Source organism: Cricetulus griseus, chromosome 2 (assembly GCF_003668045.3).
Source record: "Cricetulus griseus strain 17A/GY chromosome 2, alternate assembly CriGri-PICRH-1.0, whole genome shotgun sequence".
Classification (NCBI taxonomy): domain Eukaryota; kingdom Metazoa; phylum Chordata; class Mammalia; order Rodentia; family Cricetidae; genus Cricetulus; species Cricetulus griseus.
In genome coordinates this window covers 157,614,511-157,638,922 of record NC_048595.1, presented here as the reverse complement: position 1 = coordinate 157,638,922, position 24,412 = coordinate 157,614,511, and the positions used below count along the sequence as shown (strand labels likewise).

Below are 24,412 nucleotides of genomic sequence, written 5' to 3'. Positions count from 1 at the left end.
CAGTTTAACTTTACCTCAGAAATTCCATCTCATTACTGAATTCTGTTTTCACATTTTGTATTGACTTATTTATTTTGTTAATCTTTTTTCTTCTTTGAGGTGTTTGAGGATACTTATAATCATTCTTTTATTTGTTCTGGAAGCTCACTGTCATTGGGATCTATTATTATGGGGTTAGGAATTTTTTGGGAGACATGTTGTTTTGAATTTTCATACTAACTTTTTCTTGGGCTTTGTGCAGTTGGAAGTAACTGACTTAGTTCAAATGTGGACAGGGCTTCAAATCTGGGGTTCTAGGTCTGCAAACCAGGAGCCTGGCTGAGAGGGAGTTTTTACAGAGTGGTCAGGGCATGGGGAGCTTTACCTGTCTGCTCTGGAGTGTGGCTGGCATTTGTTTATTTTTAGATGGTACAACACATCTTGGGTTAGCCTCAAAAGTGCTTTGTAGCTAAGATATACTTGAGCTCCAAATCTGTTCCTCTTGCTTCTACTTCCTTGTGGTGGAATTATAGGTAAATCTTCACCCCCCCATACTTGGGAGCCAGTTAAAAGACATGATATTTAATCATAAATTTTCATTATAGTTTGTATATATGTCAAATGTTCTCTCTCTGAAGTATGCCATGTATACATTATGAAAATGCAGTTCCTGAGCAAAGCTAGAATAGTTCACTTTGAGGAATGTTTACTTTTTAAATTGTGAACATTTTATTATAGTATCAAGAAGCAATTGCTCTTGCTTACTGTATAATATGATTACAGAGTTCTTTGGCAGTCAGACATTGCCATCCTTTTAACATTCAAAATAATAGTGGTGGTTTTAAAAATTAAGTTAGTTCTTTTACATTTTCATACATGTATACAATGTATTCTAACTACTATGTTCCTCCACCCTCTCTTACCTTCTCCAAGGAGCTCCCCTTTCTCTCTATTTGTCCCTTTCCAAGATCCATAACTTCTAGTTCTGTTATTCAACCCACTTATTTTAAGCATGACTATATATGTGACCACTGATTTGGTACTAGCCACTTAAGCCTGGTGGGATCACCAGTGGGCGCACAACTAAAGGCTTTGCCCATTTTATTGCCACTCCCTCCCTCTTTATATCCATAATAAGTCCTTCAACATGAGAGTAGGGACTCCGGATCCCTCTTCTCCAAACCCCATGTGATTGGGAATTTGTAATGCAATAACCACCTATTGGCTAGAAGATGGCATTTTGAAAACTTTGTCTTTGGACTCCTACATTCTTTCTCTCCCTCTTTGGTGGTGAACCTTCTTGAGCCCTGAAAGTGACAAAATAAACATGAAGTTTAGGGCTGAGCTTGCAATCCTTACTTACTTCTTTTTATTATTGTATAAATGGATTGCAATTATTCAGGTATGCTGACAGGCACATTTATGCTTCTCTAGATTAAGTTTGATAATAATTTTGTTTGAGTCTTTGCTTGTTTTTTGTTTGGAAATTGAATCTCAGGTCATATGCTTGCTAAACAATTTGCTATACCCCAGTGATAATACTCTTTATATGTAATTTAAATAAATCAATTGCTCAACATTTTATCATTGCCTCTATTTATGAGAGTAATTAAATACTAAAAGTATTATTTTGTCAAATAGCTTTAAAGTTTAGAGGGCTACAAGCTCTTACAACATTTATGATTTTTTTATTGCCCTTTAAGAACCAGTTTTGTCCTTTGGGGTAATGTAGTGTCTGTTGAGATGCAAGCTCAGATAGAACAACTCTAGTCATAATAAACTCTCTTTGTTGAATAGCAATTATGTACCAGGCATTGTACTTTCATAAAAACCAATTTATAAACAGACAAGTTAAAGCAATGTTTAACATCTAAAACAGTTCTAAATCATTATTCTCAGGGTAGTTGTGTGACGTCAAAGATCCTTTTCTTTGCCTGGCATTGGTGGTGCATGCCTTTAATCCCAGCACTCAGGAGGCAGAGGCAGGTGGATCTCTGTGAGTTCGAGACCAGCCTTGTCTACAAGAGCTAGTAACAGGACAGCCTCTAAAGCCACAGAGAAACCCTGTCTTGAAAAACCAAAAAAAAAAAAAAATCTTGTTCAGTCTTCATAGTGGAAGTACTAATACCACAGGAGAGTTGGGCCATTTTAGGATGAGTGGTGAACAATTCATTGTGGTATTCATATCTCTCATCATGTTCATTTCTAGAAATGTTTAATGTCTTCCTATTTAGTGTTTTTTAAAGGTTATAAGTATTTTCTTGTATAAAAATTGCTTGTAGTATGCTGGGAAGAACAGCTGATGTGATTATAAAGAACTTTATACATGCAAAACCACCCCCTTTGACCTATCTGATGACCACATGTCTCCTTCCTGCCCTCCTTACCTTATCTATGTCTGGGGACCTCAGATTCACACAGCCAGTTCCACCCATCCTTGTTGAATGCTATTAGCCTCCATTTTTAGATAGGAATATAGATTTTCACTGCTTACTTTGCCCACCCATGTGATCTAAGAGACCCTTCTTCAGATAAAGGGCATAGATACATGCTGAAAACTCCATCCACTCCTGTGACCTGCCTGAGGACCATGTTCCTGCTTCCCAGTTTCCCTTCTTCCACCTCCATTAGGTAGGAATCCTAGACTTGTAGCACTTACTCCACAACCTCCCTTGGCTTGAAGAGAAGTCCTGAACAGCTCTTACTGCATCCTGAAAATTGGCTACTACAATATTATAACATTGCAGAAGGTCTGCTCTTGGGTTTAGAAACTTAGTTTAAACTTAGATGTGACTTCAACTAGGATCCTATTTGAACATGAACACTGACTTGCCCCAAGATTCAACCCCAAGCCACATACAGCCTAGGCACTAGGAAATTGAGCTTCAAACCACACCTTGACAAAGCAGAGACATTTCCACACCATGAAGCATTACCAATGACCTAACTCCAGATGCCTATGTCCTTTTGATAAAAACACAAACATAAGTAATAAAGACCTTTGTCTCCACCAAAACTTTATAGTAATGTTCTCCAAGGAAAGTAACTTAGGTGATATATAAGACAGTGGTTTCAAGATAACAATCTTAACTGTTATCAAAGAACTCAAAGAGTATATGAGTAAATGTCAGAATGAAAACCACAAAACACCACCAATGAATGAAATAATGAAAAACTTCAAGCTTTATGAACTTGGAATACAATAAAGATAGAATCCCTTAAGAAACCAAAAAATGAAACAAAATGTAAAATGAAAAATTTAGAAAATTAAACAAAAATGTCAGGAGAAAACTCCAATAGATTGTATGAAGTGTAACAAGATTATCAGGTCTTAAAGACAAACTAGAGAAACTGGATTTCTAAATCAAAGAAAAAATCAAATCTTAAAAAAATACAAAGAAAGGAATCTGGGAAACTATAAAAGTTCAAGCCTATGAAACAGATATAGAATAAGAGACCATGTCAAAGGCATAGAAAATATTTTCAATAAAACCATAGGAGTACACCACCCTAATCTAAGGAAAAAGATGCCTACCAAATTCCAAGAGACATACAGAACACCAAACAGACAGGACCATAAAAGGAACTCTCCATGTCATATAACATTCTAAATACTAAGTTTACAGAGCAAAGACAGGATATTGAAAGCTGCAAAAGAGAGAAGAAAAGATAAACAAACACAGGCCCATTCAAATAACAGCTGATTTTTCTACAAAAGATTCATTTACAAATGCCAAAATGGCTTGAACCCATGTTCTACAAATTCAGAAAAACCACAGATGGCAGCCCAGACTGTTATCACCGACAAACTCTCAATTGTACCAGAAGAAAGGAGAACTTTCCATGAGAAAAAGAGATTTATGACCACTGATCCAGCACTACAAAGGATCCTGGAAGGAAAAATCTATGTCTGAAGAGGTTAAACATTTCTAAGAATGCATAGGAAACACTATGTAACTGTTGAACATTGAATCCAAAGAAGTTTACTAAAACAACACAAAAGCAATGCAATGACAGAAATTAATACATATTGTTCAACAATAGCTTGTAATATTAATGGACCCAATCTAGCTAATAAAGAAAAACAGACTAACAAGTTGAAGTCCAAGAACTACAGCTTATCTTTATTGACAGACACCACCTTAAAATGAAAAGGTATTCCTATCAAATGGACCTAAGAAGCAAGCATACATACCTATTCTAATATTTGACAAATAAAAACCAGTCAGAAGAGGTAAGGAGGGACGCTTTGTATCTACTAAAGAGAAAATCCACTAACCGAATAGTAAAATCCTACACATATGTGCAGCAAACACAGAATCACACACTTTCATAAAAGAAACACTATTAAATTTAAAATTACAGATTGACTCCAGAACAATGATAGTGGGTGCTGTCAATATCCTACTCTCACCAAATGATAGGTCATCCAGAAACAAAGTAAACAGTGGATATAACACCTATACAGAACATTACACCAATATGCTATAGAATACCCCGGAACATGGATGTCATCCAGGAGGCCTGGACACCCTATGGGGCCTCTGGTAGTAGATCAGTATTTATCCTTGGGAGCCCATCCCACGTGGAGGGATGCTCTCTCAGCCTGGACACATGGGAGAGGGCCTAGGACCTGCCCAGCATGATATGACAGACTTTGGGGATCCTCTATGGAGGGCCTTACCTTGCCTGGGGAGCAGTGGGGGAGGGGGAGGAGGGGAAGAAGAGGGAGCAGGGATTGACATGTGAAGCAGGTTTGTTTCTAATTTGAACTAATAAAAAATAATTTCTTGGGGAAAAAAGAATATACATTAATTAAAAGAAGGAGGACCAAAATTAATAAAGTTACAGATCAAAAGGAGACATCACAACAGACACTGAAAAAATAAAAAATTTGTAATGCATAGTTAAGAAATCTATATTCCACAAAACTTGAAAAATCTAAGGAAACATGAATTTCTAGATATATACAATTTACTAATGCTAAGTCAAGATGAAATAAATAATTTAAATAGACCTCTAACACCTAAGGATATAGAAGTAGTAATCAAAAGTCTTCCAACTATCAGGGCATGGTGTTCATACTTTTAATTTTTGTACTTAAGAGGCAGAGGCAGGGGTATCTTTGTGAGTTTGAGGCCATCCTTATCTACATAGGAACAAACTGAGAGGAAACTCATAGCATTTACAATAAAATCAGGAAAAAAGGCAAGGGTATCTACTCTCCTCACACATGTTCAACATAAGCACTTGAAGTCTTAGTTACTACAACAAGACAAGTGAAGGAGACAAATGTGCTACACATAGAAAAAGAAGTCAAAAGTATCTTTATTTATAGGCAAAATTTATAGACATAAAAGACTCTAAAGACTCCATCAGAAAACACATACAGCCGATAAACACATTTAGCAAAGTAGCAGAACACAAAATGTAAAACATGTAAAACCTAGTAGCTTTTTATATACAGTATATACTATATATACTACATACTATATTATATATATGATATATATTTCTATATACACTGAGAAGGAAATTAAGGAAACAATTACTGGTAGCCTCAAAAAATCTTGTAATAAATCTAATTAAGTAAATAAAATATTTGAATAATGAAAATTTAAGACACTAAACAAAAGTAATTGAAGAAAATACTACAAGATGGAGATGTCTCCTATGATCAAGGACTTGTAGGATTAATGTGAAAATGACCACACTATAAAAAGCAATATGCAGATCTCATGGAATCCATATCAAAATTCCAATGCAGTTCTTCACATGAATTAACAAAATAATCTTCATATGAACAAACAAAAGACCCAGGACAGCTATTATGATCCTTAATAATAAAAAAGCTGGTGAAGCTATCCACATTCTACATTTCAAGAAATACTATAAAGCTATTGTTAGTATTCAGGCATCTGTACTGTCCTGACCCTGGGGTTCTGACAGGGTATGCAATCAGCTGCAGTCACTAAGAGCACCATCTGTGCATATTCACCATGTTCCCTTTTAAAAGGACCCTGCCCACCTCCCATCTCTCTCTCTCTCTCTCTCTCTCTCTCTCTCTCTCTCTCTCTCTTTCTCTCTCTCTCTCCCTGTTTCTGTCTCTGTCTGCTTCTCTTTCTCTCTCTGCCCCTTTTCTCTCTCTCCTGCTTCTCCTGTCCCTGAAGGGGGATCTCTCTCTCCCCTTTCCCCCTTTTGTGACCCCTTTCCCTAATAAAAGCCCCTCTGCTTGAACCCTGCTGAATGGAATCTTTTTCTCTCATGCTGCTTTTCTTGAATTAGAACAGCTACAGAAATAAAAACAAGATGGTACTGAGATAAAACCAGACTCATTTATTAATAGAATAGAATTAAAGACCCAGATATAAGTTCACACACCTGCAATCACCTGATTTAAAAACATTATTATTACATTTTGTTTATTCATGGTGTGTGTGTGTGTGTGTGTGTGTGTGTGTGTGTGTGTGTGTGTGTGTGTGTGTGTGTTTGTATCATGGACCATGGGTGGAGATTAGAGGACAACTTGTCAACTTGTGTGAATTGGTTCTCTCCTTGTACCATGTGGGCCCCAGGCATCAAAGTCAGTTTATTTGGCTTGGCTTCATCCACTGAGTTATCTCACCATCTTAGGTCACTTAAGTTTTGACAAGTAGCCAACAATACACATAGAAGAAAAGGCAGCATCATCAATAAATGGTGCTTGTTAAACTTGATGGCTGCATGGATAGGAATGAAAGTGGATTCTTATCTCACCCAATAAAAATTCAACACCAAGTATATCAAGAACAATATAAAACTCAACATGTTAAATTTGATAGAAGAGAAAATAGGAAAGGACTTCCTGAACAAGGCCCTAATAACAAAGGGATTAATAACATCATTTAATAAATGATACCATATGAAACTCAAACACTTCTAGACAACAAAGAAAAACACTATTTAATTGAAAAGGGAACCTACAGAATGTTTACATGTCTTTATCAGCTATGCATCTGAGAGAGGGTTGGTATCTAGACTACAAAAAGAACTAAAAAAAAAATCCACTAAACATCAAGAAAACAAACAACCCTATTAAAACTGAGCATTGAACCACACAAAAAGTTCTCAAAAGATGAAATACAGATGGCCAAGAAACATTTAAATAGTATTTAACATCCTCAGTTGTGATGAAAATGTAACTTATAATTACTTTGGGATTTTGAATTACTCTAGTAAGAATGGCTATGATTAAAAAAAATAATGACAAATTGATGGTATGGGTGTGAGAAAAGCTGAACACTCATTCACTGTTAGTGGGAGTGTAAAGTGGTCAGCCACTATGAAAATTCACACCAGGCATGGGGAAAATTACATTTATGTTTTTGGTCAGTGGTGTCTAAACAACTTCCAAAACAACTTTAGGCTATTATCCTTGCCCTTGGATGCTTCCCAGAACTTGGAGGTTTAATATGGAGGTTTCTGTCCCACAGCTATTTAGCCCCAAATAAACACACAGACTCTATATTAATTATTAAACTATTTGGCCAATGGAGTTTCTTATTTGATAGTTCTTCCTTAATTATTAACACATTTCTATTAATCTAAGTATTTCCACTTGGCCTTATCTTATTGGAGAAGGGTCTAGACCTGTTACTCCTTCCTCTGCTACATTGCATCACCTCTTGGCTTCTCTGTGTCTCTGCTCCCCAGCTTTCTCCTCATCTGGTAGCCATGCCTATACTTCCTGCCTGGGTACTGGCCAATCAGTGTTTTATTCATCAACCAATAAAAGAAACATATATAAAGGAGGACATCCCCCATCAGGAGGTAACACCATAATGTTGACCTAGAAGCCTTCTCATTTTTTGAATGGAATCTATTCTTAAACAGATTCTTCTCTTTAACTAGTTCAGACAAAAGCAGCTTCTAATCTTCCATCTTTATGGGAAGTTTTAGTATAATTTTATTTGGATTTACATTTCAACTACATTTATAATGACTCTACTTCCAAATGAGGTCATCCTTATAAGTAGCAGGGATTAGGAAGTGAACATATTTTTTTTCTAAAGGTATAATTTGCTATATTTTATTGATAAGATTCCTTTATTTGGACTTTGTGAACAAACCCATTAGAAACATTTATGGAAAAGTACATTCTATTATTTTGGGTAAGTCACTAGAATAGAATTGCATAGATCTATTTTAAGTTTGTTTAACTTTGTAAGAAAGTGTTGTATCATGTTGACAGATCCAGCTGCTCTCTTCCTTCCTAGGCTTCTTTCCTTCTTCAGCTTTTTCTGCCATTATCATCATGGCTGTGCCTCTCTGTGTCTTTAATTTGCATGTTCCAAATGAGAACTTCAAGTTTATGCCAAGAATTTTTAATATACTGAAATTCACCAGTGCAATTCATCACATGGACAGAATAAAAGAATACAAAAACTTTCACCCTGCATCATTACTCATTGAAGTTCTGTTACAAGCATACAGCTAAAACAAATGGTGCAGGTCACCACCATTTTGCAGCCAGCCACATGGCAATCTGGTCACATGGCTGACTGGTAGCCATTTTGCTGAAGTTGAAAACAGATACTTGAACCACCATCTTGACTAAAGGTGACCACATGGAAATTAGGAGGTGCCATCTTAGAAACAAGTTTTTCAATTAAGATTTAAAATGTTAATGCTTCTATATATTAGAGAAAGACATTAAGGGAGTTTAAATTTCTTTCTTAAACCAGTTTTTTGAATGTTTATGTGTTTTTAAAGTGTTTCTATTAATGTTTGTACTTAAAGAGCTTCAATTTAGAATCATTTTTTAAGCAAAGCCTGACAATGTAAAGTTCTTGTTTTATAAAAGCTGCTAATCTATTATAAGATGTTACAGTTTATGTTTTCAGAAGTTAAGTTTAGGGTGTTGGTGGCACACACCTTTAATCCCAGCACTCAGGAGGCAGAGACAGGTGGATCTTTGTGAATTCAAGGCCAGCCTGGTTGACAGAGCGAGTTCCAGGACAGGCTTCAAAGCCACAGAGAAACCCTGTCTCAGAAAGAAGTTAAGTTTAAGCAAGCAGCTAAAATGTGTCCATGTAGCTACTGTTTAAAGAATATAAAGTGACTATACACAGTTTTAAATTCAACTGTGCTAAGTTTCAAATATTTTACTAAGTTAAAACCAGTTACAGTCAGACTGAAAATAGATTGCAGAAATAAGGATTTATCTAGCCACCTATGTGCTTAAGGCAAGTAACTAAAACAGACAAGACAGACCTCTAATGCTTCAGAGACCTGCAGAATATGGCATTTAAAATGTTGTTTTAAAAGCTTGTAATATCAGACAGACTGCCAGATCCTGACAGTGATCCAAAGTCTCCAAAGAAGATTATGAGGCACCCCAGTTCCTGCACCTGGATGATGACAATGCTGACCAGTGAGCAAGATGCTCAGATGCAATACCTGCTGACTGCCAGGACCTGGCCAAGACTATGGACAAAGCTGCTGGACACTGGAAAATTGATTGCACCCCCTTTGCCTAGACAAAACAAGGTCAGTCTTTTCCATGTCCATCTTCCATAGAGAGAAAAAAACTCTCACCTTATAGGCCTGGCAAAGATTGCTGTTCTTTGATACTTCTGCCTCCAATGCTAATGGAGGTATGGGTATGGCGAACTGTATATGGACTGGCTTCTAACTGGATTCTGTCACTTTTTAAATAGATTTGGAAACTGTATAAAATTTACCCTTCTCAGATCTCTGAAGTATTAATAGTTGTCAGCTTGACAGCATCAGACAGTCAGATCCACTGATAAAGTAGTAACTACCTACTGTTCAGTTACAAGTTCAAGGGTTTTAGGTTTATTTTGGTTGTCATCTAACTATAAACTTAAAGGGCTTTTCATCAGGCCAAAGGCAACTCTGTCCAATCCATACCTGGCTCTCTAGACATAAGAAAAATGTTCATGCTTCTAGCCCAAATCTGTAGTTTTTGCTAGGACTCAAAGTTATATGTTCCTGCTGTTTGAACAGATATCCAGATATCTGATTTGTTTTTTTTTTTCTCTGTGGGCTTCAGTAAATAAGTTTTAACTTCTGTTCCTAGTTTAAACATGTCTTAAACAGGTTTATGCTTCTGGCAGACACATCTGAGTATATCAGTTTCTGACTACAGGCTGTTCCTAAGTAGACTGAGAGCCCTGGACGTGCTGTGGATGTCAACCAGTGAAGTTGATGCGGACACCCCCTGTCTCTGCAACAGAGTCTGACAACCAGAAGCTCCCAATGGATACCCTGTTGCCTAAATTCCCTTTTTTGCTTTTGACAAGCATTTCAGCCTTTTTGGGTCCCTAACTTCGTCCCAATGTCAGCAGGAAGTAGCATGGGAATGAATACATTGCCCATTTTTCCCTGGTTGAAATGCTAAGTCAGAAGGAACTCCCTTAAATAGGGGATGCCAATATCTCTCACTCCCTGATGGGGATGCTGGAGAGACAGCTATTCCATGATTGGAATCTCCAAAAAAGAAAATGGGGAAATGAATTTCAGCAGCCATAACAGCCTAGCACGTGCTTGCCTGACCTTGCCTTGGTCACTAGGAGGTCAGATGCCTGCCTTGTGGCAAGGAACCAATCAGAAGTTAGCTGGTGTTGCTATGCTTTATGGCTCTGGGTATGCTTTTTGGACAAGTGCACAGCAATGACGCACAGAGCATAGCAACCACCCTGGGAGGGCCTATGGGCCATAACAGCCAGTTAACCAATCAACACAGGACAAACCCTCCAAGCCTGAAGACACACCAATCCTGAGCCTGTGCATACCCCTAGACACTCCCCTTACGCTGCCCTATAAGATCTCTATGCAGTGGCTTCCCTAGCCACCCACCATGGTGTGTAGATGAAAGCCCAAGCTAACATGGGGTTAGCTCATTAGACAACTACAATAAAGCCTCATGCTGTTTGCATGAAGTTTCCGCCTCCGAATGGTGATTGGGGTGGCCTCGGTCCTGGGCTGAGATCCTGGGGGCCTGAGCCTCCGGGGGTCTTTCAGAGGCCTGGAAGTTTAGAAGACCAAAAAGTTCATGCGGACATATGGGTTCCTTTGGCTCCACACATATACTAGCATTATTGTAAAGGCCTGGCCTAAAAAAACTAAGCTGACAAACAACCCAAAAAGAGTCATTAAAAATCCACCAAAAAGGATCATAAATAAGAGCCTTTTTCTAGCATTTGACAGTAACAAAATAGAAAAATCATGTTAAACAAAAAATTGAAACCAACTGGACCAAAAAATAAGAAATTGGTGATTAGCCTCCATATTTGAAAGTGTTTAAAAATTAGTTCAGGATTGAAGTATAACAGAAAAAGTGTGATCAATTCCAACTACAATCACGAGTTGTGCTTCTGCATTGGCCCTTCCTTACTTCTCTGCCTATCAACGAAGAGAGAAAGTACCAGTTCCTTCCGCCAATCCCCGCCGGCAACAGCTAGCTTTCCCTCCTTGTCCCCTCCTTTCACCAGTTCAAGTGCCCTGTTTTTGACGCCAGGGCCAGCCAATCAGGAGTGTGGTCCATCCTACCTTTGTGTTTGTTCGCAGAGGCGCAGTCGCTTCTGAGGAGTCGGTGCTGCAGCCTTCCTCCTGAAGCTTCGTTCAGTTTGAAGGGAGTGGCAGGAAGCTGGTGTGTGGGAGACTCTATCACCCCAGGATCGCTTTTGTAGGGGCTGTGCGTTCTCTGAGGAGGAGCAGAAAGGGAGGGACTGCAAGAGAACCTTCTTTTCAGGCTTACTGCAGCATTCTTCAGAGTATTCTTCACACGGTCCAGCCAGGCCGGGAGCTCTACCCTTGTTTTAAAATTTATTTGGGGAAATATTCTCAACTACAGTGTAGTTTTGTGATTATATTGAGACTGTATAAAACCAAATTAAAAGCCCAATGTTATGATTCCTTTGCAGATGCGCAGAAAGAGAACTTTTTATTTGTCTTGAACCCCGTGGCCTGCCATAACATTGTATGCTATTTGTGCTTCTGTAGGTGGAAACTGGAAGGTTTCAGTAATCACGAGTGACTTTCCAAATGCAGGGACCAGCTCACAAGTTTATATTGTATTGTATGGACAATACAGAAGCTCAGTGCCTATATATCTTTATGGAAGAGATGGGGCTCGGTTTCAGGATGGACACAAAGACATCTTTACTGTAAGTCATGAAGTAAAACCTATTAATGAAGTGATACAGCAAGTGGGAGCTTTGGAATGAGTGTAGCTCTTCCTATTAACACCATATGTCTTGTAGATGATCAGAAATTTATGGCTGTCTTTGTTCTAGCAGATTTACCACAACTAAATCTACAATATGGGGGGGGGGAGCTAGAGAGCAATGCTTTATGTTTAATAGTGATTTTATATGATCTTGGCCACACCAGGTTGGGACTGAATAGGTAACTTTTACTCTCCTTCCTATCTTTCATGATAAGTCTCCCCAGTCTCATCAGAGCCCTGTAGCAGACTTCTTTCAGGGCCCCATTTTCCCATTCAACTTCCATTCCCTGTGAACCTCATTAACCTTGGTGTGAACCCAGATTTCCTCCTTCCTATGGACCCTTTTAGCACCGCTTCCTGTGGTGATATATTGTTTATGATTTATTAAAGCTTGTCTGAGGATTCAGAAAGAAAAGTCAGCAGCAAGCTATGGAAGTCAGGCAGTGGTGCTACACACCTTTATCCCAGGACTCAGGATTAAGAGGCAGATGGATCTTTGTTAGTTCAAGGCCACAATGACTACACAAAATTGATCCAGATCTAAAAGAAACAACTCACAAAAATACAATCTCAGCATCTGGGATCACATGCTTTTAATCCCAGAACTACGGAGGTAGAGACAGGAGTGATATGGCTGGATGGAGAGAGGACTATAAGGAGAAGGAGACAGGACCTGACTGAGACCTTTTGCCTCTGAGGATCTGTGGAGACAGGACTGCCATTGCAGCTGGGTAGAGATAAGATCTACTGACTTGGCTGCTTTGCTTCTTTGATCTTCAGGTTGAAGCTTGAACCCCAGTATCAGTCTCTCGTCTCTTATTTTTCATGTTACACCTTCCTAGTACATCTCTGTTCCTTTGTGTCAGCCACAGATAATTAGAAACTTTTTACCTGGGACCTTCATTGACCATACTTGGTAGGGACTTACGTAGGTGATTTACATTGCTTTTCCTACCTTCCCTTATGATATCTCTATTCTCACTCTCAAGCCTGGTAACACCTTGATTGTAGGTAACCCCTCCCACCTCAATTCTGTCCACTGATTCAAGACCAGCTCTTGCTACAGACCCAGGGTTCCCCTGGCCCTTTCATTCCTATCTTTTCAGATTATTCTTTGCCTTCCTGCCACCTGCATGTGGGTTTCCTTCTTCCCACTGCATTTCCAATTCCTTGGGGACTCTACCTCTTGGTGTGGATAGGATTCCCTTAGCTCCTTCCTGAACTGCCCCTTGGCTTTTCCTTCTATCCGATTTCTATCCTCTGTGCTACCCAGGAAGCTTAAGAAGCACTCTACCAAACAACCCACATTCACCACAGTATCTTAAGATCCAGAGAGGGCAACAGAAACCAAGGAAAGGAACACCCGTCCAACAAAACATGAGCTAGAATTACCTCAGTCATCCCAAACCAGATGTCTAGATTCTAGCATAAAACACAAATATTAACAATAAGACATTGTCCCTCCACCAAAACTCAGACATCCCTCTACAGTACGTCCCAAGAAAGGCACTATAGCTAAAGCCTCAGACAAAAGCTTCAAAATAGCAATTATGATTATATTCAAGGACTTTAAAGAAGATATGAGTAAATTACTTATGAAGTCCATGAAAACACAAACAGTGGAATGAAATGATGAAAACAATTCAAGACATGAAATCACTGAAGAAAACCCAAACTAAAATAAAACTGAAAATGAAAAAAAAGGATATCAACAAAAACATCAGAGGTAAGACTCACTGACATAGTACAAGAAATGGACAAGAAAATCTCTGGCATCAAATACAAGGAGGAAGAAATGGATACCTCATCACAGAAAATATTAAATAAATAAATAAAAAATCAGGTACCAAACACTCAGGAAATCATACTGTGGAAATATCAAATCTATGAATAATAGAAATAGAGGAAATAGAATAAACCTAGGATAAAGGTACAGAAGATGTTTAAAAAACAAGGAAACTCATAGAACAAAAATTTCCAACCCTAAAGAAAGAGGTGCCTAAAAAGTTCCAAGTAGCATACAGAACACCAAATAGACATAATCAGGAAAGAAATATTCCATGGCATATAATAATCAAAACAGTAAGTGTATACAACAAAAATATGAAAGGCTACAAGGGAAAAAGACCAAGTAATATATAAAGACAGACCCATTAGATAGCATCTGATTTCTCAGTAGAGACTCTAAAAGTCAGAAGGTCCTGGATGGATGGACTCCAAAAGATCAAAAATGCCAGCCCAGACTATCAACCACAATATACAAAGAAAGAAAGTATTCCACAATAAAACAAAATTTAAGCAGTGTCTATCAGATGTGTAAAAATAGACTTCTGTTCTATGCTTCTTTTAGTTGCTATGTTTTTAAATTATGAATCTAATCTCCTGTTATAGCCCTTTTTGTCTTGTCGATTGTATAAGTTTTGGTGGTTTGTGTGTTTCTATAAATTTTCTAGTAAATTTAGTTTTTAATACATTTAATTGCTAGTATATTTAATTTGTTGACATTATACACAATATTTTATAATTATATGCTTTATTTTTGTAAACCTTTTTATTTTGTGAAGTTTTTATATAATGTCTCATATTAAATTTCTTATTTTACCATTTTAAATCATTCTCTTTTCTTAATAGTAGGAATAGACAAAGGACTGTAAATTCTGTTGATAATTTTTCTGAAGAACTGCCTTTGTTTGACAGATTATTTTGCTTTTCTAATATGTGTTTATCGAGTTAATTTTTATTATTGCATTCCTTCTGCTAGATTAAGGTTTAATTTACCCTGAACTTTCTCTTAAGGTAGAAAGCTAGGCTATGTATTTAAGGTGTTTCTTTCTTTATGTATGTGGTTATAGTTACGAATTTCCTTCTGAGCTTGACTCACACTATTGTCCACATGTTGTGTTTTGGTTTAGTTTATCTCCATATATTTTATAATTACTGTGGAATTTCTTGTTTATTCTGTTTAATTTACATATAACCTGATTTTCCTTCTAATCTTTATCTTTAGTTTTATTCCACTGTATTTATATAATATCTATCATATATAGTATAAAATTACATATGTTTGTTTGTTAAAAAAGCCTCCTCCCTGTACGTTATTTGTTAGTGTATTACTATATAGTATGGGCTTTCGATTTACTGCATAGGACCAGGCTGGCTTCAATCTTGTAATCCTCTTCCTTTTGAGTGCTGGACTTACAGGTATGTACTGCCATACCTTCTCATAATCTTTTTTAAAATGTCAAGAACTAGCTGTATTATATAGCACATCATTTATACTAACAAATGTTCTATGCATACTTGAGAAGATTGTATATTTGTTGTTGAAGGAATGTTGGATAGATCTTAGACCAAGCTGGTATTCTCTACTTCCTTCTGATTCTGTTTATTTTATCTGTTATTTAAGCAATATTTCTACAGTTTATTATAGTGGAGTGGGTATTTCTTTACACAATCTTGTTAAATTTTGCTTCATTGGGATAGTGACACAGCATGTTCTCAGCATATGTGGGGCTCTGGGTTCAATTGATAACACCACATGTTTGGCTTTGTATGTTTCAGTGCTCTGTATTTGGTGTTCATGTTTGTCATGCTGATGTCCTTATAGATTGCAATGTTCTTGTCTGAGCTGTATTGAAAAGTATAACTAAAACATGTTTTCTTGACTCTTTTATAGATCACGGTTGGGGATATAGGAAAGCCATTTAAGATTCGTATTGGCCACACTAATTCTGGGTGCTCCCCTTCTTGGCACTGTAAGGGGGTAAGGATATTATTTCATTCCTATTTTACACAGATGTTTACAAATGCCCTCCAGAAATCTGTTTCAGTGATACATTTTGTAAGTTCTGTGAACTTACTGAGTCGCTAAAGCTTTCCTTAGATGGCAGCCTTGCTTCTTGCTCTCATTAGTTAATTAGTCCCAACTGACTGAGGGGAAATGCTTCAACTAAATAATATTTCTCCTTTTCTATAAACAAAAGAGAATACTTGGGCCCACCGAGAAATTCAAGAGTTCTGTATGTACTTGTATTACAGTTAAAGATCATAATTTAAAGATGATGTTGAATATTAAGTGATGATTGTCTGTACAGTGTCTGCTTCATAGAAGGTGTGAAGATACATCCTTAGTGACATAGTAACCTGTTAGGCTTGGATGAGAGCTCTGGAATTTAGGAGACATATGCTAATCAGGAGAAAGCCCCCCCCCCTTTAAGATGAAAACCTATTAATTTTTCTATACTGCTTAAAATAAAAAAATTCTGCTTATTTACATTATTAGATGTAAATGTAATCTCCCTCATTTCCAGTTTTATGTTTTGGTGAATGGCATATTTACTGCTGCAATCATTAAAAATTAGGGATCTTTAAGTAAAGTTTTCAAGAAGAAATGACAATTGGATCCAATTCCCAGTATTCATGATATAGAAATTTGAATGGGAATGGCCCTTATAGTTTCATGTATTTGATAACTTTGTCCTCAGTTAGTGGATCTGTTTTGAAATGATTAGGCGGTCTGGTTTTGTTTGAAGAGGTGTGTTATTACTGACTTTGAAGTTTCACAAGGTTCTTCCCATTCCCAGTATTCCCTCTCTGCAATAGTATCCATCCAGAGGGAATGGGCTCCAAAGTCCATTTGTGCTCTATGGATAAAGACTGGCTCCACTGTTAGAGGTCCCATAGAATGTTGTGGCCTCCTAGCTGGCACCCACATTCAGAGGGCTTGGTTTGGTCCAATGCTATTTCCCCAGCTTTATGACTAGGGTCTCCATGCTCTTAGTAGATCAGGTCCACTGTTTCTGTGGGTTTCTCCAGCCCTGTCTTGGCTCCTTTGCTCATCCCTCCTCCCTTTTCTCATCTGGATTCCAGTAGTATGGTTCAGTGCTTAGCTGTGGGTGCCTGTTTCTGCTTTCAAGAGCTACTGGATAAAGGCTCTAGGAATGGTAACCAAGTTAGACATCAATCTCATTATAGGGGAAGGGCGTCAATGACATCCTCTACGCCACTGCTTGGATTCTTAGTTGGGGTCATCCCTGTGGATCCCCTAGCATTTCCTCTGTGCCAGACTTCTCTCCAAACCTGTACTGTCTCCCTTTATCAAGGCATCTCCTTTCTTGCCCTCCTCTATTCCTCCCCTGTCTCAGTCCTCTTGTTCTCCTCCCTCCTCCCCCTTTTCCCTTCCCACCTCCTTCCTCTCTCCCCCCATCCTGCTCTCACTTCAGTCAGGGATTCTTGTCCCCCTCCCCTTCTTCAAGGGATTATGCAATCTTCTCTTGGGGTCCTCCTTGTTTCCTAGCTTCTCTGGCAGTGTGGATTGTAGACTGGTACTCCTTTGCTCTATGTCTAAAAATCATATATATGAGTGAGTGCATACCATGTTTATCTTTTTGTGATTGGGTTACCTCACTCAGGATGTTTTTTTCTAGTTCCATCCATTTGCTTGAGAATCAAGATTCCATTGTTTTTTTTTTTTTTTTTTTCCGCTGAGTAGTATTCCATTGTGTAAATGTACCACATTTTCTCTATCCATTCTTCAGCTGAGGGGCATCTAGGTTGCTTCCAGGTTCTGGCTATTACAAATAATGCTGCAATGAACATATTTGAACACATGTCCTTATTTATGAATGTGCATTCTTTGGGTCTATGTCCAAGAGAGGAATTGCTGAATCTTGAGGTAGACTGATTCTCATTTTCTTGAGAAACCGCCATACTGATTTCCAAAGTGGTTGTACAAGTTTGCACTCCCACCAGCAATGGAGGAGAGTTCCTCTTTCCCCACATCCTCCAAGAAGTGGGTGGTTGCTGTGACAGACTTGATAATAGAGGAACATGGAAAAATTTGAGACTTGTCCTAAGAAAGTGATTGAATGCTGTAAGTGGAGATTAATGGGTCATTCTAATAAGAACCTGGAAGATGGTATTGCTGTGAACTGTAGACTCCTAGCATTAGAGGTTTCAAAGGGCAAGAATTTTAACAACTGAGCTAGGGACCATTTTTGTGGTATTTTGGCAAAGAGTGTGCCTGTTTTTTGTCCTTGTCCTATGAATTTGCCTGAAAAGCAGTAAACTAATGTCTATAGCAAAAGAGAATTTAAGACTGCCTAATATTCACTCTGTTGCATGGTTACTAGTAATCACTGATAGACAGGTCTACAGTGAAAAATTGGGCAGGGAAAAAAGAAATACAAAACATACTATTGAAAGATTAAAAGAACACCAGGAGATTTATTGTTGGAGTCAAGGTTTATGCTGAAAGAAATAATGAAATTAAGGAGATCCCAATATGCAAAGAAATAAAGGGAGAGATACACTCAGGACAAAATGCTGCCACCCAGCTAAACTTCCAACCAGTGAAAGGAAAAAGCCTATGGAATTTTCTGCTCCTAAAAATAGGACATATGAAAGCTGCTATAAATGTATTTAAAGGAAGCCAGGCTACATTGCAAGGAGGCTGCAAAACTTGGCAGTGTTGTCCATCTGATTCTGGATTTAGAGTCATTAAGGATACAGGAGTAAAGCGGTTGTAGAATCTTCCTCTTGCAGTTAAGGAGAGCTCCTAAGGCCAGGGGATAAATATGTAGCAGAATAGTCTGCATGAAGTCTCTGAAAGGGCAAGAAACCCTGAAGGGCTATTGAAGTCTGGATTGCACTGGAGAACCCAAAATCTTAGAGGTAACAAGGAAAAAATATATTTGCCAAGGAAAGCAGCATATGGGGCATGGAACCGGCCTAAGAGAAAAGAGTGTGTTATGGGCAAGAAAGCTTGAAGGGAAGAGAAATCTAAGTCCTAAACATTGGAAATAAAGGTACAAGATTTGTTGCTTAAGTCTAGCTCCAGTGAGGTTCAGGTCTCAAAGAGGGAGGTGTGGAGTCATCAAGGGGAAGGAGGAGGCTAACATGATCTGAGGGTGAATCAGGATGGCTGCACCTTTCATGCTCTATAATTTCACAAAGATTTAGAAAGGGGGCTTGTGAGCTGGGGTGTGGCTTGTGAGCTGGACTGAGGAAGCTAGCATTGACCTTGACAGGGTAATAGGCACCATAGTCACATGTTAATGGAAGGGCCACAATTTCCTCTTGCCAGAGATAAGAAGGGTGACTTCTTTTTTAGCAAGCAGGAAATATCTTCCATCCCCTGGGGGAAAGGCACTTTTTGTCCAAATGGCTGACCTTGGGAAAAGAACTTTCTTGGGAGATCAGACATTCCATTACAGAATATTGCAGTTTTTGTTTGGTTTAGTTTATCCAAATAGTTAAAGCTTAAAGAGAACAAAGATAAAGCAAGACAAATATCACTGTGAACCTGGGTAGACCTTAGGAAATTAAAAATCTTGATTATATACCTTATTTATCAAGCATATATCATTTACTTAAATTGTCTAGCAGCTTGTTGTTAATTTATGTCAGGGTAGGCAGAGTTATCATGCTGTATGATTTCACAGAGGTGGGGATTTTTCCCAAGAATTACTCTGTCTAAAGAATGTGCCATTTTACACATTTTCATCCTTTCAAGCCTACACAAGATTTCCCAAAGGAAAAGGTACAAGGGTGTTAGACCCCCAGAAAAGTCAGGCCTCCGGGGTCCCAGCCCAGGACCGTGGTCACCCCAATCACCAGGCAGATTCGAGAGCTTGATGCAAACTGCATGAGGCTTTATTGTTTTTTCAATGAGCTAACCCCATGTTAGCTCGGGTCTTTCACCCACACGCCATGGCGGATGGCTAGCAAAGACAGCTCGAAGGGGCTGCATGGAGATCTTGTAGGGCAGTGTCTAGGGGTACTCACAGGCTCAGGATTGGTGTTCCTCCAGGCTTGGAGGGCTTGCCCTGCATTGATTGGCCAATTGGTTGTTATGGCCCATAGGCCCTCCCAGGGTAGTTGCTATGCTCTGCACGTCATTGCTGTGTGCTTGTCCGTAAAGCACACCCAGAGCCATAAAGCATAGTGCCACCAGCTAACTTCTGATTGGTTCCTTGCCATGAGGCAGGCACCTAACCTCTAGTGACCAAGGCAAGGTCAGAAAAGCATGTGTTACTGTCATGGCTGCTGAAATGGGGAGCTGGTCCCTTTAAGGGAACTCCCAACACACAATGAGGATCAGTAAAAATGAAAGTCAAGGGGGTACTGGAGAATTATTACCTGCAAAGTTGGATTGCTAGAACTTTGTCAAGCAGCAAATGGTTGTCATGTGGCCTATGTGAATTTGTAGTTTTTAGTCTTGCTTTGGTCCAATGTTTCCTCACTATGATTAGATTCCATTCCTCTCTTTTGGAATAGTAAAACATATTATGTGTCTTGTATGGAATTTGCTTCTAAAACAGGGGTTTGCAACTAAGACATCTCCTTAAGTCTCAAAAGAGACTTTGGACCTTTAAACAGAGATAAAACTATAATAGGGACATTCTGCCTGAGCCTGGATTATCTCTTTCAGACTTCTTCTGTCTTATCCCAACTCCATTCAGATAGCCACAGGAACACCCACTGACGACACTTAGCTGGTTCTCACTGTCCTCTCTGTGTTCTATTGCAACCTCCCTAGCCTGATCCTCAGCCCTGTAGCAGCCTGTTTGCAGGTGCCCCTCTTCATCTCTACCTCCATTCTCAGGGGACTGCCGCTTGGTGCTGATCCAGCTTATTTCTTTCTTGTAAACCTCTCAGACTTCTCTTCTTTCCCATCTCCATTCTGAAACACTTTCTGCCAGAGACTCCTAGCAGTGACACTTGGCTTGGACTCAGCTAGGCAACTTTCACTATCCTTGTTCACCATTACTCTCAATTCTTACTGTCACCCCAGTAACAACCTTCCTACAAGGGCCTCTTCTACCTCAGCTCCATATATTATAGATCTGCCATTTGGTATAGACACAGGGTGCCCCTACCCTCTCATCCCTGTCTCTCCAGATATATACTTTGTCCTATTGCAGCCCACTTTCAGGAAATTTCACTCTCCCCAAAATTCCAACTCAGTGGGACCCCCAGCTCTTTGTGTTCACAGGACACCCAGAGCTCTTTCCCATAGCCTCTCCTAACCTTTTTTTCCTAGCCCATTTCTAATCCTCTCTGCCACCCACTAATATAAAGAAGTACTCTCAACTAGGCAACCTATAGCAACCACAGTTTCTGAGTATCAAGAGAAGGCAACAATAATAGAAGAACAGAACACTCATCCAACAAAGACAATATCATATATTGACACCTGAAGTCACCCAAGTTATCATAAATTTGGATGTCTAGACCCCAGTGCAGACACAAACATGAATAGTCAAAATAATGTGTCTCCATTAGAAACTAATAACCCTACTACATTAGGCCCTGAGAAATGCAATAAAGCCAATGTACAAGACTTTAAAATAGATATTAAAGTATGTTAAAGGACTGTAAAGAGGATAAAGTAAATCCCTTAATGAAGTCTGTTGAAAACACAACAGTAAATTACAATAATGAAAATAGTTTAAGACATGGACATAGAAATAGAATAACTACAAAAACCCAAGCTGAAATAAAGCTGAAAATGAAAAAAATCAGATATTAAACAAAAAACTCATGGAAGAGAAAATCTCTAGCATTGAAGACAAGATAGAAGAAATATATAAACCAGTCAGAGACAATGTTAAATCTAGACAAATCCAGGTGCTTTACATACAGAAAATCTGGGACACCATGAAAAGACCAAATCTATGAATATTAGGAATAGAGAAAGGAAAAAAATCACAGGTCAAAGTCACAAAAATACATTCAACAAAATCACAAAGGAAATATTTCCCAACTTAAAGAAGGCAGTGGTAATTAAGGTTCAAGAAGCATGCAGAACATCAAATATACTGGATCATAAAGGCAATTTCTCAAGACACATAATAATCAAAACACTAAATGTATGGACCCAAAAAGATATTAAATGCTGCAAAGGGAAAAGACCAAGAAAGTTATAAATAATAATTCCTGACTTCTTCATGGAGACTCTAAAATACAGAAGGGCCTTGATGTATATACTAAAAATTCTGACATACCACAGACCCCAGCCCAGAGTACCATACCCAGCAAAATTATCAATTACAATAAATGGATAAAGAAAAACAAAATCTTTGCAGTTTTTATCTACAAATCTAGCTCTTTAGAAGACACTAGAAGGAAAACTTCAGTCTGGAGAGGTTAACTACAACCAAGATGACACAAGGAATAAATAACCCAGAACAATAAATCAAAAGAAGAAGAAAAATCCCACACCATTACAAAAAATAACAGGAATCAATAAACATTACTCATTATTAACTATTAATAAACACAGACCAATAAATTGGATTTGAAAACAGGATCCATTTTTCTGTTGTATTCAAGAAACACTCTATTCCATCAAGGATAAGCATCACTGAAAGTCTTTTAAGGTGTGTGTGTGTGTGTGTGTGTGTGTATGTGTGTATGTGTGTGTGTGTGTGTGTGTGTGTGTGTGTGTGTGTGTGTGGTGTGTGTGTGTGGCCAGACCCTGACCCTTGACCTTGAGGAACTCCAATGATCAGGCTCCACCCACAGAACACACTAGGAGCTGTAATGGCCAGACTATAGGCAACCAAGCTGCACCCTGCAGAGGAAAAAGCCTTGGCTCAGGATTTGAGAACCCACCAATCCCCATCCTGGAAATCTCTGCCACAGAAGCTCCATCTCCAAGAAACCCTATATGAACCCCGTCTTCTCTTAAGTCCTCTGTGGATTCTCACCTGAACAGAGGCAGCCACCATCCTGGGTTCTTCCCTCTCAATAAATCTCTTGTATGAGGTTTGTTGTGTCGTATGACTTTGTAGTATTCCTTGCTCCCAACTGCCAGAATACTTTTCCCTTCAGAGCTATAACACTTGCATTGGGGAAACATTTTCCCAAGAGCTGTAACCTCTGGGTAAAGTGATGGAAAAGGATATTCTAAACAAATGGACCCAAGAAACAAACAGATATGGACATGTTAATATCTGATAAAACAGACCTCAAACCAAAACTAATCAGGAGAGCTAGGAAAGCATAGCAGATACACATCAAAGGAAAAAAATCTACCAAGAGTATTAGAATTAGAATAGTTTTTTTAATTCAAAACACTTATGTACCAAACACAAGGGTACACAAGTTCACAAAAGAAACATGGCTACATCTAAAATCACATTATTTACCCTTCCATGGTGATAGTGGGTGACTTTAACTCTTGCCAATAGACAAGTCATCTAGACAAAAATTAAACAGAGAAATACTGGAGCTAAATGATGTCATAAATCAAATGGACAGACATAGCAGATATTTACAGAACATTTCACCCAAATATGAAAGAATATACCTTCCACTTAGCAACTCACAAAACTTTTTTCAAAAGTGACCACAATTTGACCCCAAGTCTCAATAGATACAAGAAAATTGGAATAACTCCCTGCATCCTATCTGACGACTATGGACTAAAGATGGATATCAACGACAGAAAGCTTATAAACTCATGGAAACGAACAACTCAATCCTAATGAAAAATAGGCCAAGGCAGAAATTAAGAAATTAAAAACTTTAAATGTCGGGAGCCAGGAAAATTCCATACAAGAGATTTATTGGGAGGGAAGAATCCAGGATGGTGGCTACCAACATATTCAATATGTGATACACTGAAGAAGTTCTAAGAGGCAAGTTCATGCACTAAGTGTCTACATTAGAAAATTAAAAGGAGAGATTTCATACTAGCAACTTAGTGACACAGCAGAAACCTCTAGAACAGAAAGAATAAATAAAACCCCAAAGAGTAGATGGCAAGAAATAAACAAACTTAGACCTAAATCAAGGAAATAACACCAAACTAAAAACAATATGAATAATCAATGAAACAAAAAGTTGTGTTCTTTGAGAAAAATCTGTAAGATTGATAAGCGCTTAGCCAAGTGAACTAAAAGATGTCAAGAGAATATATAAATAGAATCAGAGATGAAAAGGGGGACATGACTACATACACAGAAGAAATCCAGATAATCATAAGGACATACCTGAAATATGTACTCTCTATATATCACTTATAAATTTAAACCAAGATCAAATAATCGATTTAATGAGACCTATAACAACTAGTGAAATAGGAGCTGTAATCAAGTCTCCCAAGCAAGCAAGAAAGCAAGCCAGGAGCCCAGGGCCAGATGGATTCAGACTTTCAACAGATTACCATAAATATTCCTCATATTTTTCTGCAAA

General features: G+C 38.3%; 1 protein-coding gene across 1 annotated transcript in view; it reads left to right on the top strand.

Annotated features, from left to right (window-relative positions):
- Positions 1-24,412, top strand: part of LOC113833778 (oxygen-regulated protein 1) — a 195,675-nt gene that overhangs the window by 30,123 nt on the left and 141,140 nt on the right. Inside the window, exons 3-4 of the mRNA XM_035439017.1 lie at positions 11,986-12,149; positions 15,888-15,974. Coding sequence (XP_035294908.1) covers positions 11,986-12,149; positions 15,888-15,974 — 251 coding nt within the window. The remainder of the gene's footprint in view (positions 1-11,985; positions 12,150-15,887; positions 15,975-24,412) is intronic.